The 20227-nt window shown below is 37.9% G+C and overlaps 1 protein-coding gene across 2 annotated transcripts in view; it reads left to right on the top strand.

The window, feature by feature from the left end:
- Window positions 1–5204: 5204 nt before the first annotated feature.
- Window positions 5205–20227, top strand: part of cdh26.1 (cadherin 26, tandem duplicate 1) — a 48408-nt gene continuing 33385 nt past the window's right edge. For both annotated transcript variants that reach the window (XR_015523002.1, XM_087306359.1), the window contains exons 1-5: window positions 5205–5352; window positions 11841–11894; window positions 13113–13208; window positions 18265–18417; window positions 18504–18651. Coding sequence is in view for 1 of the 2 variants with exons in the window: in XM_087306359.1 (XP_087162485.1) it covers window positions 5317–5352; window positions 11841–11894; window positions 13113–13208; window positions 18265–18417; window positions 18504–18651 (487 nt within the window). In the remaining variant the exon portion in view is untranslated. The remainder of the gene's footprint in view (window positions 5353–11840; window positions 11895–13112; window positions 13209–18264; window positions 18418–18503; window positions 18652–20227) is intronic.

Here is a 20227-nt window from a genome sequence, read left to right as displayed (position 1 = left end):
TTTCAGATCTCAGATTTCTCTAACGAGTGCCGTTTACACCTGCTGTTCTCACGGAAATCCACCAAAGGCCGCTGTTGACTGACTGACTGACTAACTGACTGATCGACCTATCCCTCACCCTCCTCCTTCCCTAAGTCCAACATATATATTTTTAAAAGCAATCTTGAAAAAGAAAAGCCTTCATGACCGCCTGGTTTTTACCACATTTTCAGATCACGCCTCTAGTCCGTCGTCATATGCAGCGAGCTACTGAGGAAACTGGTAACATTGGTAAAGGCATCCATATGGCGGTAAGCTGTAAGCACTAAGAGAAACTGAAGCTGTTGGCGGTGTCATACCACTCCGCCATGTTCGTTTTAAAGGCGAAATGCAGCCATATATTCCTCTGGCTACATAATTTGCGATCTCTAAAAATGTATACGGGGCTACGTTTTCACTATGCTCCTGTGTTGGAAGTGTTGGGCCTTCGAGTGTGAAGAATCTAACTAAGGCCCTGTTTACACTAATGCGTTTTAGTTTGAGTTTAGGTTTAGTTTAGGTTACGCCATCCGTCCACACAACGGAGCGTTTTGGAAACGCTGGAGAGGCTGTTTTCATTCTGAAGCTCTGCTGCTCCGTCTCAGTGTGGATGAGGGAAAACTGAGACATCTGAACATGGAGGCGGGGCTGCTGAGATTCGCAAGCTGATTGGGGCTTTTGTGTCATTGCGTATCCTTCCCCTATTGGTGAAGCCCCTATCACATGACTATAACACATGGCTTAACGCTACCGGGAGACAGCAGACCAGCCTTCACTGTAAACAACAACACGGACACAGAAATGGGAGCGTTGTTTGCACTATTGTCTGTTTTAGGCGCCATTGTGCAGTTATTCATTTGTTACGTTTAGTAACGTCTCGACCTCGTCGTCTGTCCACAAAGATACCTCTCTTGCTTTCTTTGTTGAACCGGCGTTTGTTGACTAACAATAATCAAATGCCGGGCGTGACACATGCTTCCTGTTTATTCTCGAACGCGCATGCCCAGAGTGCGCAATTGGTCACGTGATATAAATTTTTGGTGGCGTAGTGTGGACAGAGATATGTTCAGAAACGCTAGTATGGGTGCAGATCGTTTTTGATCTAAAACGCCGTTTTAAAACTAACACACACTAGTGTAAACGGGGTCTAAGGGTCTGAGAATCCTTGTAGCAACTTATGTGTGTGTTGCTTTAAGAAAACAACCGTTCATTTGTGTTGCGTTTATTTTCAGTTGTTTATGTTCATTTATTCTTCATTTAATGAATTTATTTAATGATTTGATCATTAATCATTTATATAATCATCATTTTAAGAAATATTTGATTATTATTTGTCATTTGATTATGTTTTATTATTTTGCTGTAGGCGACGCAGTGGCGCAGTAGGTCGCCTCACAGCAAAAAGGTCACTAGTTCGAGCTTCAGCTGGGTCAGTTGGTGTTTCTGTGTGGAGTTTGCATGTTCTCCCCGTGTTGGCGTGGGTTTACTTCGGATGCTCCGGTTTCCTTCACAGCCCAAAGACATGCGGTACATGTGAATTGGGTAGGCTAAATTGTCTGTAGTGTATGAGTGTGAGTGAATGTGTGTGTGGATGTTTTCCAGTGATGGGTTGCAGCTGGAAGGGTATCCACTGCGTAAAAATGTGCTGGATAAGTTGGCGGTTCATTCTGCTGTGGCGACCCTGGATTAAAAAAAGGACTAAGCCGACAAGAAAATGAATGATTGAATATTTTGTTGTAATTATTGCTTTATTGTTATCTCCATGGCAGACGATGGCGCAGTGGGTAGAGCAATCGTCTCAAAGCAAGAAGGTCTCTGGTTCGAGCCTCAGTTGGTGTTTCTGTGTGGAGTTTGCATGTTCTCCCCGTGTTGGTGTGGGTTTCCTCCGGATGCTCTGGTTTCCCCCACAGTCCAAACACATGTGGTACAGGTGAATTGGCTAAGCTAATTTGTCTGTAGTGTATGAGTGTGAATGAGTATGTATGTATGTTTTCCAGTGATGGGTTGCAGCTGGAAAGGGCATCCGCTGTGTAAAACAAATGCTGGAATACTTGGTGGTTCATTTCCCTGTGGAAATTAATAAAAGGGCTAAGCCGAAAAGAAAATGAATGAATGAATTATTAAATTAAGTCAATAACATCCCAAACTGTAATCTGTGGTGTTGCTGTTGCATATGTGCTGGTGAATCTATGCCATACAGCCTATAACCTGCTCTCACATGTTTGTTTTAACATTTTAAGAGAACAAAATTTGACAAATGTGGTTTCAGTGCATTTAGACCTGTCCAGCTTTGTCAGGAATGTGTTTCAGAGCAGCTGCCGAAGAGGTTTGACCTTCAGGCTCTGTCCGCACGAACACTTTGGTTTGGCTGTTTGTCCACACAAAAAAATGCAGTGAGCTTGACACACCACCTCTCATCTCTCATCTCTCCGACACTTTAATGGACACTGCACCAGTTTTTGCACATTTGCACAAACACATTCTCACACACACACACGCACACAAAATAAAATCAGCATGCATTTATAAAGTGTGCCTTAGGGCGTACTCACACTACGCCATCCGTACCATGCTCAGGCCCGTTTTCCGGATCGCTTGAGAAGTGTGAGTGCGCTGAATCGGGCTCAAGCACGGTTCACTTGGCCGGCCCTGGCCCGGTTGGAAGAGGTGGGCCTGAGCGCGGTTCACTTGGGCTTTGGCGCGGTACGCTTGTAGTGTGAGTGCAAAACGCACCAAAGCCCGAAACTGAAAGCGAGACGTGACTTTTGGGGCTGTTTCATATGGATTTATTAATCATTCTTACTGTTCAGTGAACGCAAACTGCCGTAGTTTATTAAAGACGCAACCCCTCACTGCACGACAGCTGCACCTTCAGCAGACCTCCTCATTCCTGCAGCACGAGGGCTTCATGATTGATTATGAGCGCCAAAAGTGGCGGATCTGTTCAGCGAAATATCTGACTGCGTGTCACCGCATCCCTAAGGACTGTTTGGCAAAATATTTGACGGCATGTCAAACCACTGAAACGATATAACTAGAGAAATCTCCACTGTGCTGCTGAGTGAGAGAGCGCTTCTCACTGAACAGCGCAGCAGCGATGACGTAAGCGTGCCGAAGCCCGTTTGTGGTGTGAGCATGGGCCATCGGGGGAGACGGGAGGGGGGACAAGCGTGCTTTGGCCCGGTTCGAGGCAACTGTACCTAGTGTGAGTACGGCCTCAGACAGGTGAGTGGATTCTGCTCCCCTCTCAACATTCCCTCCTCCCTCCCTTACTCTAGCATTTAGTCCTCTGAGCACTAACAGAGTCTCTGTATAATTAGCACAATACCTGTGTATAACCTCTTCATGCTGATTTGCTGAATTCCTCCTCAATTGTAAGTCACTTTGGACAAAAGTGTCTGCTAAATGACTGGATGTAGTATCAGGTGACTGAAACTGAAACTCTCTGAAAACACCAGGGCAAAGTTTTTAAGAAACTCTGGATACCCAACATCAGGCTGACGTCAATGTCCAACCTAAAACTGACCAAATATTAATGTCTAATGATGTTGTTTGATGAAGTTATGAATAAATGTTAGTATTTGACGTCAATATGGTCATTGGTTTAAGATGTTGGCACATTTTATGTGGATTTTAGTTTCACACAACCTAAAATTAACCGAATATCAACATCATTTGATGTCGTTATTCAACGTCAACATAACATTGTCCTTAGATGCTCACCTGACGTCACAACTTAACCGAGCTCTGCAGAAGAGCATCTCTGAACACACAACACGGCCAACCTTGAGGCAGATGGGCTACAGCAGCAGAAGAGCACACCGGGTGCCGCTCCTGTCAGCTAAGAACAGGAAACTGAGGCTACAATTCACACAGACTCACCAAAACTGGACAATAGAAGATTGGAGAAACGTTGCTGCTCTGATGAGTCTCCATTTCTGCTGACACATTCGGATGCTCGGCTCACAATTTGGCCTCAACAACATGAAAGCATGGATCATCCTGCCTTGTATCAGCGGTTCAGGCTGGTGGTGGTGGTGTAATGGTGTGGGGGGGATTTTCTTTGGGTCCATTAGTACCAATTGAGCATCAACGCCACAGCCTACCTGAGTATTGCTGCTGACCATGTCCATCCCTTTATGAGCACAGTGTCTCCATCTTCTGATGGCTACTTCCAGCAGGATAACACAGCATGTCATAAAGCTCAATCATCTCAGACTGGTGAACATAACGATGAGTTCACTGTACTCAAATGGCCTCCACAGACACCAGAGCTCAATCCAATAGAGCAGCTTTGGGATGTGGTGGAACAAAAGGCATCATGGATGTGCAGCCGACAAATCTGCAGCAACTGTGTGGAGGAAAATCTCTGAGGAATATTTCCAGTAGCTTACTGAATCTACGCCATGAAGGATTAAAGGAGTTCTGAAGACAAAAGGGGTCCAACCAGGTACTAGTAAGGTGTACCTAATAAAGTATATATATCTATATACATACAGCCTAATTTCATGAGGAAACGTAACTATTTTACATTTTCTTCAGTGGCTAATTAATGCAAATTCGCAGTTCGAGTTCAGTTCTTATGAAAATTTACGACTTTTAAAAGGAGGCGTGGCACCAAACCCCGCCCCTAAACCCAAACCTCATTAGGGTAAGAGCAAATCATACTACTTTGTACAAGTACGATCATATGAATTAGCCACTAAATTAAAAACTTACGAATTGCTGTGGTATAGCATTCATATATATGCACATCTAGATGGTTTATATGTGCAGTATTAATTTTAATAACTGTACAAATAAAGAATAAACATATTTATAGAAAAAGCATGTGTATTGTCAGACCACCTGTTATGCCCCTGTGCTGGAGCTACAGTTCACATTTCCAGTGTGTGGTAGTAAATACAGGCCCAGGCTTGACACACACCAGGTAAACCTAATTTGCATGTAGAGCTGAATGTTTAATCTGCGCATGTATTCGTGTGTGTGTTTTCCCTTGGCAGATGGTAAGCCGAGCAGCCAGTTTGTCCTCTTTCCGCTGAATGGAGAAACCGGGTGAAATTTTACTCCGTTTACTGCATGATTTGCCACTCCCAGACTGCTGCCCTGAAGGCCTGATGTTGACGGATGAGTCATTGTGTCGTTAGCACACGCACATGCACACACACACACACACACACATCCTCGTAGACTCGCTGAACTGCACAAATGTAGACGGCTGCGTGTGTCTCTCTGATCTTCTGCTCTCAGGTGATTTTTTACTGGTGTTAATCTGATCTTCACCTCTGGAGCTCCAGCATGATGAAGGCTGCTGTATTCCTGCTTCTGTTTACTGTGAGTAGCTTCAACTTTTCTTTTTTGTTTGTTTACAATGAGTCAGACTCTTTATCTTGATCTTGATGATCTGATGTAATGGATGACTAACGTCGGTGTTAATTGTTTTATCTGATGACTGGATTTAATGTAATTTTTGTCAAAATATATCTCACGCAAGTAGAGTTTTGAGTCTACACTGCAAAAACATTATTGTCTTATTAAAGTTTTTGTCTTGTTTGTAGTTCAAATGTCTATAATTGTTTTTAAATCAAGAAGCATTTTCTAGATAAAACAAAAATGCATCCGATTGTTTTGCTTATTTTAAAAAATAATGAGTAAATAAAGTGAGTTTTTCTTTAAAAGAAGCAAAATAATCCGACAATGGGCGAAGCAAAATAATCTTTTGTCAAAGTGAAACAAGAATATTCTGCTTCCCCCATTGGCAGGTTATTTTGCTTGTTTTAAGGACAAACTCACTTCATTTTGACTCATTATTACTGAAAACAACGCTATATTTTGTGCATGTCTTATCTCAAGAAAATGCTTCTTAATTTAAGAGTTTTTAGATATTTGCACTGGAATTAAGCAGATAAATTTGCAGTTGGATAGAAAATACGCCTGTAGACTCTGTGCACATGCAAAATCGATCTATGATCTATGTACTAAATCTAAAGACTGTAAAATAAAAACTATTACACTTGTTTACATAAGGGTTGTAATTGCTAAAAAAACAGCTTAACAAAAACTTTTGTTACTTAAAACTGAAATAAAGTTTATAAATAATAAACACTATATTTGTTCATCCAGCTGCCAAGGCAACATGCCACGTTTCTGTTGCTGTGTAAACTTTAAAAATAAACAAACCCAATAAATAAGCACATAAATGGAAAGACAGACATATAGAGAGACAGATAATAAATAAATATAAATTAAATAAAAAATAAAAAATAAATAAAAAAGACAGACATAGACGGACAGCTAATTAATAAAATGAAATAAAGAAAAAATAAAATTAAATGAATAAATAAAGATGCAGACATAAACGGACAGCTATTAAGTAAATAAATAAAAATACAGACAGACAGACAGACAGCTAATAAATAAAAAAATAAAAATAAATAAAACAGACAGATAATATTTATATAAATAAATAAAAAGACAGACATAGATGCACAGCTAATAAAAGAAAAAAAATTATAAAAAATAAATAAATAAAAATACAGACATAGATGGACAGCTAATAAATAAATTAATAAATTAATAAATAAATAAATAAATAAATAAAAAGACAGACATTGACGGACAGCTAATAAATAAAATCAATAAATAAACAAATACAAAATACAGACAGAGACGACAGCTAATAAATAAATAAACAAATAAAAAACAGACATAGACATACAGCTAATAAAATTTTTTATTATAAAATAAATAAATAAAAATACACAGACGGAAAGCTAATAAATAAATAAAAATAAATAAATAGACAGACTGATAATAAATATAAATAAATAAATCGACAGACTGATAACAAATATAAATAAATAAATAAATAAATAAATAAATAAATAAATAAATAAATAAATAAATAAATAAATAAATAAATAAAATGACAGACATAGACGGACCGCTAATAAATAAATAAATAAATAAATAGACAGATAATAAATATAAATAAATAAATAAATAAATAAATAAATAAATAAATAAATAAATAAAAAGACAGACATATAGAGAGACAGATAATAAATATAAATAAATAAATAAATGAGTAAAAAGACAGACATAGACGAACAGACAGACAGACACACAGACAGTCAGGTCACTGGTTCGAGTCCTGGCTGGGTCAGTTGGTGTTTCCGGTTTCCCCCACAGTCCAAACACATGCACTATAGGGGAATTGATGAACTAAACTGACCATAGTGTACAAGAGTCTGTGTAAATGAGTGTATATGGGTGTTTCCCAGTGCTGGGTTGCGGCTCGAAGGTCATCCATTGTGTAAAACATGCTGGAATAGTTCATTTCACTGTTGCAACCCCTGGTAAATAAAGGGACTAAAAGAAAATGAATGAATATTAACTAATAGAGCAGTATGTTACAGTGTTACTCTTAGCTTAGCTTTTCTTAAGTTACCCTAACTGGTTTGTGTTGGGACAGCTTGAATGAATTGTGAGGAGCCCTGCGGCTTCTACAGTGTTGTTAGATAGCTGTCTTCGAGTTCTGAAATGCTCTTCACAGTGTGAAATATAATACTGCCGATCACTAAGGAAGAAGGTTTAGCAAGCAGCAGTTCAATCGACAGCACACACACATGTTAGGAGGAAACTAAACTACAGTCAAATGCAGCGTTGAAACAAAGAGCAGCCCGTGAGGAACAGTATCTGAATATCAAATGGCCTTTCTATGGAGACAGGTGACGTCCTCAGCTGATTTGTTTACCTGTATTGGTGCCCACTTGTGTTTTGAAGTGGCTTTATTTTGATAAATCAGCAATATGCTTTAGTAAAGAGCTGAACAGTGTGTAGTTTGTCTTTTAGCAGGTGGTATGAACCTGATAGCATGTTATGTGAGGGAAACAGCATGCTGTAGCATCATCTTACGAACACCGTTCTCTTATATAACTTTCAGAAAATAAACATCTTGGAAAGTTGAATTGTTCCAGGCCTAAAATGTGTACAATGCTGTTTTCTATAGTCATTTATACTATAGTGTTCTCTAAGTGTATTATTCTGTACTCTGTTAAAATAATTGGGTTAAAAATACCCCAATATATAAGCCAACTATAGGTTATTATCCGCTTGTTAAGTGGTGACGTGTTGGTGACGTTTGTAATACTGTTTCTGGGTCCAAGCCGCCACTCATTTGAGTGGAGAAATCATTTGTTTATGATCACTTTTTCTTCATATCACACATTAAAGTTCATTTTATATAAAGTCATAGTGTACACAACAATATCTGGGCTTGCTGCATATCAAATACCAACATTTTAACTATTTATAAAAAAATGAATCACTTTCTGGCCATTGTATATCAGACATGGACATATATACTGCCATCGTGATTTATTATGAAGTATTTCTATATATATATATATATATATATTATATATGAAGTATTTATAATGAAGTATTAATACTTTATGAAGTATTAAATCGCTTTGTAAACGTTTATTATTACCATTTCATGAGTCTCCCCATTCAGTTGAATAGAGCGCTTGGACCCGCAAGCCGCTTCGCGTGACGTCACACTTAACAAGCGGATAGCACCTTCCCGACTATGGGTTATTTTAACCCAGTGCATTGGGTTATATATTTTTACCCAATGCAATTTGTTATTTTGACTAAATGTATTTTTTTTTCCATTCTGGTATTACTATTGCTACTATTACAAGTACTACTATTAATTCTATATTTATGACTGTGTAAAATAATACAACAGTATTCAAAAATATTGAAAAAGATTGTCTCCATTACATTTTAAATTCCAGACAGTTTTGGTCAAACAAACTAAGAATTACAAATAATGAAGAAGCAGAAGAAAAGTGTAGACAGATATGAACTGAGCAAGCAGAAATCCTGTGTTGCTGGAGCAGAATATGGAGCTCAGCGTGCTGTAGAGGCCGGCTTCACTCACTGTTCACAATCTACAATACAGTTTAACCACATCCAAACACCTCCAAAAGATGGTCTTGGATGGTGAAACGGATATAAAAACACGACACGGAGAGGTCATTTGATAAAAAAAACAACAACATTACACACACATATATTAATACAGCTGTTCTGTGTCAGTTAAATCAGTAACCCAACTGGATGATAAATAACCTAATAAAGGTTAAAAATAACCCAACAAAGCACCAAATATTTAACCCAGCTGATGAGTTATTAATAAATAACCCAATAAAGGTTAAAAATAACCAAACAAAGAACCAAATATTTAACCCAACTGGTTGACTTATTAATAAATAACCTAATAAAGGTTAAAAATAACCAAACAAAGCTCCAAATATTAAACCCAGCTGGTTGAGTTATTAATAAATAACCTAATAAAGGTTAAAAATAACCCAACAAAGCAACAAATATTTAACCCAGCTGGTTGAGTTATAAATAAATAACCCAATAAAGGTTAAAAATAACCAAACAAAGAACCAAATATTTAACCCAGCTGGTTGAGTTATTAATAAATAACCTAATAAAGGTTAAAAATAACCAAACAAAGCAACAAATATTTAACCCAACTGATGAGTTATTAATAAATAACCCAATAAAGGTTAAAAATAACCCAACAAAGAACCAAATATTTAACCCAACTGATGAGTTATTAATAAATAACCCAATAAAGGTTAAAAATAACCCAACAAAGAACCAAATATTTTACCCAGCTGGTTGAGTTATTAAAAAATAACCTAATAAAGGTTAAAAATAACCCAACAAAGCACCAAATATGTTTATCTCAACCATTGGGTTAAATAAGTGACTTAAAGGCTTTATTGCATTTAATTTTTTAAGGTAAGTGCTTGCAAACAATTTATATGTGCTGAATTTATACAGATGTAGTAATGTAGTGATGTTCAACTTAATTTGATTGTGTAAATTCAGCCCATATTGATTGTTTGCAACCACTTACCTTAAAAAATGAAGAGTAAATCCATTTATTTGTTTTCTTTTTGGCTTAGTCCCTTTATTAATTTGGGGCCGCCACAGCGGAATGAACTGCCAACTTATCCAGCATATGTTTAACAAAGCGGATGCCCTTCCAGCCGCAACCCAACACTGGGAAACACTCATACACTCTTGCATTCACACTCATACACTACAGCCAATTTAGTTGATCAATTCCTTTATAGCGCATGTGTTTGAATGAATGAATGAATGAATGAATGAATGAATGAATGAATTCACTGTAATGTTGAGAATAAGAGGTGTGAGGTTATTTGGGGTGTCCCTAATTCACATTAAATCTGTTTGGATCTTCATATGTTTGAGAGGTTTTATCTGTAGAAGTCTTTCAATGTTATATATTATATGTTATATATATATGTATGTATAATTATTAAATATATAGATATAAAACTATCAATATCATTTTAAAATAACTTTCTGTTCATCAAACCAGTAGTTCATTCTTTGTCTCATGATAGATCCGAACCATGAAGGTTACATTCTAGTTGAAACCAGGTTTGACCACAATTAGTAATTCCCCGTCAGCATTGGTAAGACTTTTGGCATGATGATGCTTTCTGTGTTGTTGGTTTCTTCAAACAAGCTCAACAACATCCCACAGTGTCATTAAAGGAAAATCTGAAGAATGTCAATCAACACTTTATCATTAGAGGCGAAGCTTACAGAGGCGTTTAGTTACGCATCAATGCATTATCAAATAGTCGAATTATCAAACACTAAAAGCATAATATAACTTAAAGATCATGTTTCACAAAGAAATGATGTTGTCTGACAGGAACTACATCAAAGTATATTCGTTTTTAATTAGTAATATGAACTGCTGAGAAGTTAATTTGGCCAATTTACTCAACATTTAAATGTTTTTTAACCTCAGATCCCAAATTTTGTCATATTCTGCCAAATATTCGCAAATAATATCCATACAAATACCAACCATATCCAAAGCATACAAATATAATTCATTCATTCATTCATTTTCTTGTCGGCTTAGTCCCTTTATTAATCTGGGGTCGCCACAGCGGAATGAACCGCCAACTTATCCAGCAAGTTTTTATGCAGCGGATGCCCTTCCAGCCGCAACCCATCTCTTGGAAACAAATATAATTCATGCATTTATTTTCAACTCTGGGATCAGCTTTCAGCGGCCCCAGCCAATAGCAGAACAGCAGCTACTGGGGAGGCGGGGATATATAGTATGGCCCCATCTGATTGGTCAAATATAGACAAACAGCCAATGCATAATTCATTCATTCTTTCATTTTCTTGTCGGCTTAGTCCCTTTATTAATCTGGGGTTGCCACAGTGGAAGGAACCACCAACTTATCCAGCATGTTTTTACGCAGCTGATGCCCGGATGACACACTTATTAACACACATACATATACACTAGGGACAATTTAGCTTACCTAATTCACCTGTACTGCATGTCTTTGGACTGTGGGGGATACCGGAGCACCCGGAGGTAACCCACACGAACGCAGGGAGAACATGCAAACTCCAGACAGAAACGCCAACTGACCCAGCCGAGGCTTGAACCAGCGACCTTCTTGCTGTGAGGCGACAGCACTACCTAATGCGCCACTGCGCCGCTACCAATGCATGAAATAAATGTAATTTATTACAGATGTCTGTGATACATATATTGCAAATATCTCAATGTAAGATGTCTCCGTTTCCTCCCAAAATTCCCCAGGGTCACAATTGTGGACTTATGAATGAAAATGATCCATATTTGTAATTCCTCACGAGCTGTGATGAGTTTCTGTTCAATATTGATTATATTGATTCATTTTAATTCTTGTTTGTTTTTGTTTGTTCATTAGCTTGGGGAGTTGAGCGCTTCCTACACAAATGACACCAGCAGTCGACAAAAGCGGGTAGGTAATCAAAAAGAGCAAGTCAAAAAGTAATATACCATATTTCAAAAGAACAGTTATTTCCTACATTTCAAAACTTTGATAATCCAAAAAACATTTCCTACTTTAAAGAACCCTTTAGAATAGAATATAATAGAATAGAACAGAATAGAATAGAATGGGATGGAATAGGATAGAACAGAATAGATTAAATTAGAATAGAATAAAATAGAAAAAACAGATCAGAAAAGAATAGATAAGATTAGAATAGAATTGAATAGAAAGAATAGATTAAAATAGAACAGAATAAAATATAATATATTATAATATTATATTATAGAATAGAATAGAATAGAATAGAATAGAATAGAATAGAACATAATAGAATAGAACAGATTAGAAAAGAATAGATAAGATTAAATTAGAATAGAATAGACTACAACACAATAGAATAAATTAGAATAGAATAGAAAAAACAGATTAGAAAAGAATAGATGAGATTAAAATAGAATAGAACATAGAACAGAATAGAATAGATTAGAATTGAAAAGAAAAGATTAGAAAATAACAGAACAGATTACAATAGAATAGAACAGATTAGAATCGAACAGAACAGAAAAGAATATAACAGAACATAATAGAATAGAATAAAATAGAATAGAACAGAACATAATATAATAGACTATAATAGAATAGAATAGAATAGAATAGAACAGAACATAATAGAATAGAATAGAATAGAATAGAATAGAATAGAATAGAATAGAATAGAATAGAATAGAATAGAATAGAATAGAATAGAGTGGTCTTGTTTTTTTGTGGAGCCATCAATACAACCTACAAACCTTTATTTTTAAATAATTATAAAGAGTTAAATGTCAACATGTTATATGTTTTTTATGTTTCTCTTGACTTTTTTTCTTTATTAACATTTTGTTCAATATTTTCCCCCAACATATTAATTTGGCTGTGCTCATTTTCGTGCTGTGCTCTTCAGTTTTGTTTTGTTTTCTTGTTAGATTAGATGATCAGTTGTGTCTTTGGTTCTGACTAATCTAATGTGTACGCACACATCTATTACTGGATCAGCATCCTGTAGAAAATATGAATGTAAAGAGAGATCTGTGAGGGTTGAACTCTTTCCTGCTCAGCACTGTAAATGTAGAGATGTGTTGCTGTTGAAGACGTTTCAGGATTGCTTCTGTTTGTTTAACTGATGTTCTTCTCTGTTTCTGAAAGGATGCCGTCCTCATTCGCACAAAGAGACGATGGGTTTTATCCACCATTGATCTGGAGGAAAACATGCGTGGACCGTTTCCACTGGAAGTAACACAGGTAACCCTAAAATACTGTTCAGCATGAGTTGGTGGGAGATGTAAGTGAAGGGTTGTTGGAGGACATTCGAAATCTCGTGATTAAAAAGCAGGGAGGGCGGGAGTTGGTGAAAGATGTTCCAAGTGAAGGCTTGTTAGTGAACTCCTAATGGAAAAGCGGGGGTGAGGAAGTTAGGGGGAGGCATCATAAGTGAAGGGTGGGGGGACGTTAGTGATCTCATAATTGAAGAGAGATGGTTGGGCAGGGGGGGTGGATGGGAGACATTGTAACGTGAACAACACTTGGAAAGTATTTGAAAACTGAATGTAAGAGTCTGACTAATTTGTAAATTAGTTTTAGATAAAAACAAGGATACGTAATTAAAGAATATAAATGTTTAATGATTGCTGCATAGAGATTGTCATTGAAACTCATTATGTTTGAAAGCTTTAACTAAACCACCATCAACAGAAGGGCCAGGTTTTGTTTATGTTGTGTGTTGCCATGTCCTTTCATATTATCACTCATCAAGTGCCTTAAGGCTTAATCAATCCATTTAGTAAAGCAGGCATATGGAAATCACAATGGTTTGTATTGTGGGTTTTTCTATGACAACACATTAGGGTTTATCTTATGTTTTAATTGTTTTAAATCCATTTTAAGGTCAATATTATTCGCCCCTTCAGCAATATTAATGTTGGATTGTCTCCAGAACAAACCACTGTTATACAATGACTTGCCTAATTACCCTAACTTTACCCTAATTACCCTAGTGAAGCCTTTACATGTCACTGTAAGCTAAACACTAGTGTCTTGAAGAATATCTAGTCTAATATTATATGCTGTCATCATGGCAAAGAGAAAATAAATCAGTGATTAGGGGTTTAATAACTTAGGAGGGCAGTCTTCAACTGTATATGAAGATGGTCTACATGCATTACAATGAATGGGGGAAATGTCCAAAATTCAGTATGGCCGCCTTCTGGTCGAAATAGTCAATCATACGTCTCTTTAAATAACAAATAAAAGCCCTGTGCCATTGACTTTGGTCCACCATGTAGTTGCTTCAGGTCTGTTTCAGTTGAATAGCAGCACACCAACAATGCACATTAACACACCTGCTTTTCAGATACAGCACACCCATGAGCGCACAACTGGCCACAAATACATTTGCTATTTAAACAATGTGGTGCAAAACTTAAAAATGAAACCAATTGCATCACACATGGCGCCGAATTAATACAGTAATACAGTTTCCATCCATCCATTTTAAGCACATTTTGCAATATTGAATTAAAAAATGCTTAATGGAAATGTCAGGATATGCATTGATTTTGAAAATGAGCAAACTTTAATGTTGTATTACAATTAGTTTTTATTTCACATCACTTTTCAGAACTCAAAATTAGAGATTTATCAAAGTTATCTCTGACCACTCCAAACAATAATTATTTCTTAGCCACAAATTTCAAATGAGTCAAAACAAGCTAAATAGTATACTATATATGCTTTTTATTTAACAAAACATTTCTTTAAAAAATACAAAACAAAGAAAAACAATTGACTTTTAAAAATAATTATTGTCATATATCAAAAATATGCGCAGTAATCTGACCTCGCTAAAGGTCTCTCAGTTCACTACACATACAGTAAATGGAGAGTTAATCTCATATTAAAGCAATGTTGTTGTAAAAAATGATAATTAAACCATATTAACAAAAAAAGTAAACAAAAGAAAGCAGGTGAAAAACATACTGTGTGTGATAATGGAAGGATGAGCACACGGTTGAGGCCAATTAATAAAGTTCAAAGTGAAAGCAACCGGTGCTGCTTACAAAACGACACATCTGGAGCTCTTGAAAGCAGCAAGACTGTGGGTGCATAACTTTTTTAACTATATGAAAGAGAAACAATCACAGTTGTATTTCAGGCACGGTTGCTTCAAGCAAGGAAACAGGAGTGCACACGCACTTTAAACAGTCGCCCGCATCACATCAGCTGTTAGCACCAGAGATTATCCTCTCATTTGGCATTCATCTGCTTTCTATTGCTCACATGAAAGCAATTACTGTTGTTAGTCGTGCTGTTTCTCGATTCTAAGATCACATTTGCACGCATATTGGATCATCCTTATAGTCGAACACTGCTTTAAAGAAAGCCACAATTTAAAAATTATTTTAAACCAGCCAAAGTGGCTAGTGGGAGTGACTGTCTAACAGGCCACTGCTAAAATTTACCCGCGGGTGTTAATTTTAAGCCCTGCTAATGAGCACTGTGAACCTAATCCATTTGAGCAAACGAAGTGCTGTAAAACCCACTGAGTTAAGGCAACTCAAACCGTTTGAGAAAAGCGATTGCAACAAACCATTTGAGCTAAACTAATCTATAAGAGCACCGTGAACTTACTCCATTTAAGATGAAGTAATGAGGTGTTTAATTAACTCATTACCTTCAACATAGAGTTCAAAACTCTTTTCAAAAGAGTAGCAAACAACTTTTCAAATCTTTTACGATGTGCTGAAAACTCCATTAATGCAAAGTCCCTGAAACAAATATATTTATATACACTGAAACCCAACAGTCAACATTATCAAATGACATCTGTTTCTTTTCACGCTACCAGCTGACCGCTTACCTCTGTGTGGACGACTTCTCCACTGTTACCAGTTTGCAGTAGCTCACCGTGAACGTTGGGAGATGCAGAGAGAAGTTGACCACAATGATGGGGCTTTTGAAAACACTATCGGTTGGGTTAATGAAAGATGGTGGGCGGGTCAATCAGTGCTTTTGAGAACACTATCGATTGGGTTTAGGAAAGGTGGTGGGCGGGTCAATCAGTGCTTTTGAAAACACTATCGGTTGGGTTTAGGAAAGGCGGTGGGCGAGTCAATCTGTGCTTTTGAAAACCCTGTTGGTTGGGTTTAAGGAAAGTGGTGGGCAGGTCAATCTGTGCTATTGAGAACACTATTGGTTGGGTTTAGGAAAGGTGGTGGGCGGGACAATCAGTGCTTTTGAAAACACTATCGATTGGGTTTAGGAAAGGTGGTGGGCGGGTCAATCAGTGCTTTTGAAAACACTATCGGTTGGGTTTGGGAAAGGCGGTGGGCGGGTCAATCTGTGCTTTTGAAAACCCTGTTGGTTGGGTTTAGGGAAGGTGGTGGGCGGGTCGATCGGTGCTTTTGAGAACACTATTGGTTGGGTTTAGGGTAGGTGGTGGGCGGGTCGATCTGTGCTTTTGAAAACCCTGTTGGTTGGGTTTAGGAAAGGCGGTGGGCGGGTCAATTGGTGGGTGGGGGTATTGATGGGTCGATCAGTCAGTCAGTGGACTGAGAAATCTGAAGAGATTTGAAAAAGCTCACAAAGCGGTCTCCGGTGGATTTGCAAATTCACGATCTCCAGAAATGTATACTGGGTTCATATCTATAATGAGCCTGGGTTGTCATTTCCTGTGGTTTTCGAAATGACAACCCTGATGCTTGTTTAAATAGACCAGCAACTGGTTCTTCAGCTTGTTCTGTACACACTGTGTGGGATATTTTGTAAAAGTGCTTGTCACTGCCTAGATGTTTCAGGAGTCAGGGGTTATTGAAAGAGTTTGTCACTCGTGTAAATCACTGAACTCTGTGTACAGAGAAAGGATAAGGCAATAAAAGGTGAACTGACAACAATACATGAACTATTAAACCCAGTTGTGTTTTGATTAATCAGTCTTGAGGTCTTATTTGATTAGCCATCCTGCTGTTTTACGATTCAGTATACCTAGTTCGGCTCAAAAACATCCCGCCTTCACTAAACCTCTAAAATAAAGCAGATCAATTTTTGTTTCAATCCTCAAATCTATTCTACATGAAGACACAAGCTCATCTTCATCATCACAAACTCTGTGAATGCTTTCCCTCATCAGTGTGCAGTATTTCAGCAGTGTTCACAGTATAGGGTGTGTTTTAAATGATGAAAAGCACCTGCAGAGGCATAAAAGGTGTTTAGCAAGACGCTATTCACTACAGTTTAAACAGCAGATCCTTATTGTGTGTGTGTATTGGAGTGTGCATGTGTGTGCGTGTTTGTAGATTGGGGTGTAAATGGTTTTATTAAATGGGTTATTTTTTAACCATGTCAACAGGGCGTGATTGTAATAATGGAAATTCTGTCACCATATGATCATCCTACACTTGTTCCAAACCTGTTTGAGTTTCTTCTGCTGAACACAAAGGCAGATATACTTAGGACGGTTAGAAAAAACACCTATTGACGTTGATTGATTGATGTAGTCATAGTATTTAGTACTATATCATGTATATAAAATAGTTTATATATATGTATATACATTTTTTAGCTTTTACTCTGGAAGTCGGTGGCTTCAGATTATCTTGATTACTGTTTAAAAGTAGAAAGAAACTCATAAAGCAACCCAGGCTCATTATGGATACGTACCCCTGTATACATTTCTGGAGAGCGTAAAAAACATGCCAGAGGCCACTGTGTGCACTTTTTGAGATCTCAGATTTCTCTCACGAGTGCCATTTGCGACTGCTGTTCACACATAAATCCACCAGAGGCCGCTGTAGACTGACTGCCTGAACCACCCTCCTCCTATAAACTCAGCCAATAGTGATTTCAGAAGCAATCCAGAAAAAGAAAAGCCCTCGCGGCTGAATGATTTACTTTTCAATTTAATTTTTTGCTTTAGTTTTTTGTTTTACCTGCTTTCTGGAACCTTTCTTTACCAGACTCGAATACCGTTGTTGCGGTCAACTCCGCTTCACGTCCTAAGTCCACCAATGTACGCTGCAAGCCACTGGCTAAACTGTTAGCAGGTGGCGTGAAAAGAACAGAAGCTGTCGAAGGCGTCACTCCGCCCCGTACCATTCATTTTAATGACAATACCTCTGGCTACATAATTCGCGCTCTCCAGGAACGTATTCAGGGGTATGTATCCACAATGAGCCTGTGCCGCATAAAAGTTTACAACCATTTGAGGGAGAGTAAATAGTAAGAAATGCAATTTTTGACTGACTGATTTATCAAAATTACACAAATGCATTAATTAATATTAATATGTTAATTTGTTATCCAGATGTTCAATGACAAAAAGCAGGAAAACGTCAAGTTCCGCATCTCAGGAGAAGGCGTGACCACACAGCCCACTGGTTTGTTTAGCATCAATGAAAACACTGGATCAGTTTTCGTACACCGGGCTATTGACAGGGAAATCAACCCTATATTTCATGTAAGATCTCCCATATAACTGAATATCACAGCTTATTAAAACAATATAGCAGTTCACGCTGATGTGGCATGTCAATGCTTTCGTAGGTGGACTTCGATGTGCTGGACAAGGACACTGGAACCCCGCTGGACAGAACACTGTCATTTAATGTGGAAATTAAGGACCTGAATGACAACGCACCTTTGTTCACTCCGACCACCATCCCCGCATCAGTTCCAGAGAACGCAATTGAAGGTTCAGTATTGACCTTATTCTCCGCTGACGAGTGGGCGCTGCCATTTGAATCTTTTTGGCACGAGACTTCAAGTCTCGGTCACTTCCATTCATTTTTAGACATTAAAAGCTGCTCGTTTCGCTGTTTGATGTTGCAAACTGATATTTCCTTGTTATATTCTTCTACTTGGTCTGTATAGTCATGCAAACATTTGTTTGTAGAGCAAGTAGTTTGACCGTTTTTTGCCGTTTATTATTCCTTGTCATTTCTCCCATAGGCGACTGAAACGGAAGTTCTAAGACAATCGCGAAAACAATCGCACTCCCTCATTTTAGAATAAGGTCAATACACACATTACCGTACACATGATGATATAATGTGCAGCTTGCTCTGCTTTCATCTTCATAAAGCTTTATTCAATAATAGAAACAGTTCTCTGTTTATTCGACACTGAAAAGTTGACTCCTAATCCAAGTGCTGCAGTCAACCCTAATGCTGCGTTCACACCAGACGCGGCACAAATCGAGCTGTTCACACGTAAATAGATGCGCGTACAATTGACTTCACAATAGATTCAGATTCACGTCATGGGCAGGGCTTCTGTCTGCCAGGTGACTCTAGCTTTGTTTGGAGCCGTGTCCACCAGAACCTTTCAGAGGTGCACCCAGCTCTGAGTTCATCAACTCCTCCAGAAACTATACCTGGATGATGGAGGCTTTCATCAGTGTCAGCAAGAGGATTTCTGCCGGGACACCAACAACAGGTGCTACGTCATAATCACGCCCCTACAAGAGCAAGCTCCTGATTGGTTAGCACAGCGCGAATGTCTGCTGAAGATCAAGTTTTCCAACTCGAGTGATTTGCGCGGTGATAAACTCGCGCTGCTTTATTCATGTGAATCGCATCATTCCCAGCCCCAGCTGTAACCCAGAACTGGGAAACAGCCATGCACACTCACATTCACACACACACTCATATACTACGATCAGTTTAGTTGATCAGTTCCCCTAAAGCGCATGTGTTTGGACTGTGGGGTAAACCGGAGCACCCGGAGGAAACCCACGCCCACCCCAACCCTAACCTAACAGTCTACTGATAATCTAATGAGTATTATTTGCAACGTAACTTAAATTTAACAAACGGACCAAAATAAAGTGTGACCAAAATCAGTTATTAGAAAAGAGTTATTAAAAAGAGGAAAGAAGACACATTTCTAATCACAATAAACAAACATTGTGGATAATAAGGGGGCTAATAATTTTGATTCAATGATGAATTAATGAACTGTTTATATAGATGATGATAATAAAGTCAAGATACTCATTCTGTGATAATCAGCCGATTTGAATGTTATCACTCGATTATCAGTGGTTATCAGCTGATAGATATGGGCCAGCAGGGGCCTTCTGCGCCTACTAGTATCATAATAGTAGGCTGTTATCATCCATCCACATAGTTAATCAGCTATAGATCACATATGGCTGTGGCTGTAAGGTTTAAGAATTAGAAGAATAAGAATTATTTATATTATCAAAATTCCCATTAATTATATTTTATTAACATCTACCCCTACCCCAACTCTGAACCCAACCTTCA

The sequence above is a fragment of the Danio rerio genome, chromosome 23 (genome assembly GCF_052040795.2).
Source record: "Danio rerio strain M-AB ecotype USA chromosome 23, GRCz13ab, whole genome shotgun sequence".
Classification (NCBI taxonomy): Eukaryota; Metazoa; Chordata; class Actinopteri; order Cypriniformes; family Danionidae; genus Danio; species Danio rerio.
The sequence above is the reverse complement of the archived record's forward strand: the minus strand, read 5'-3'. Positions and strand labels throughout refer to the sequence as shown.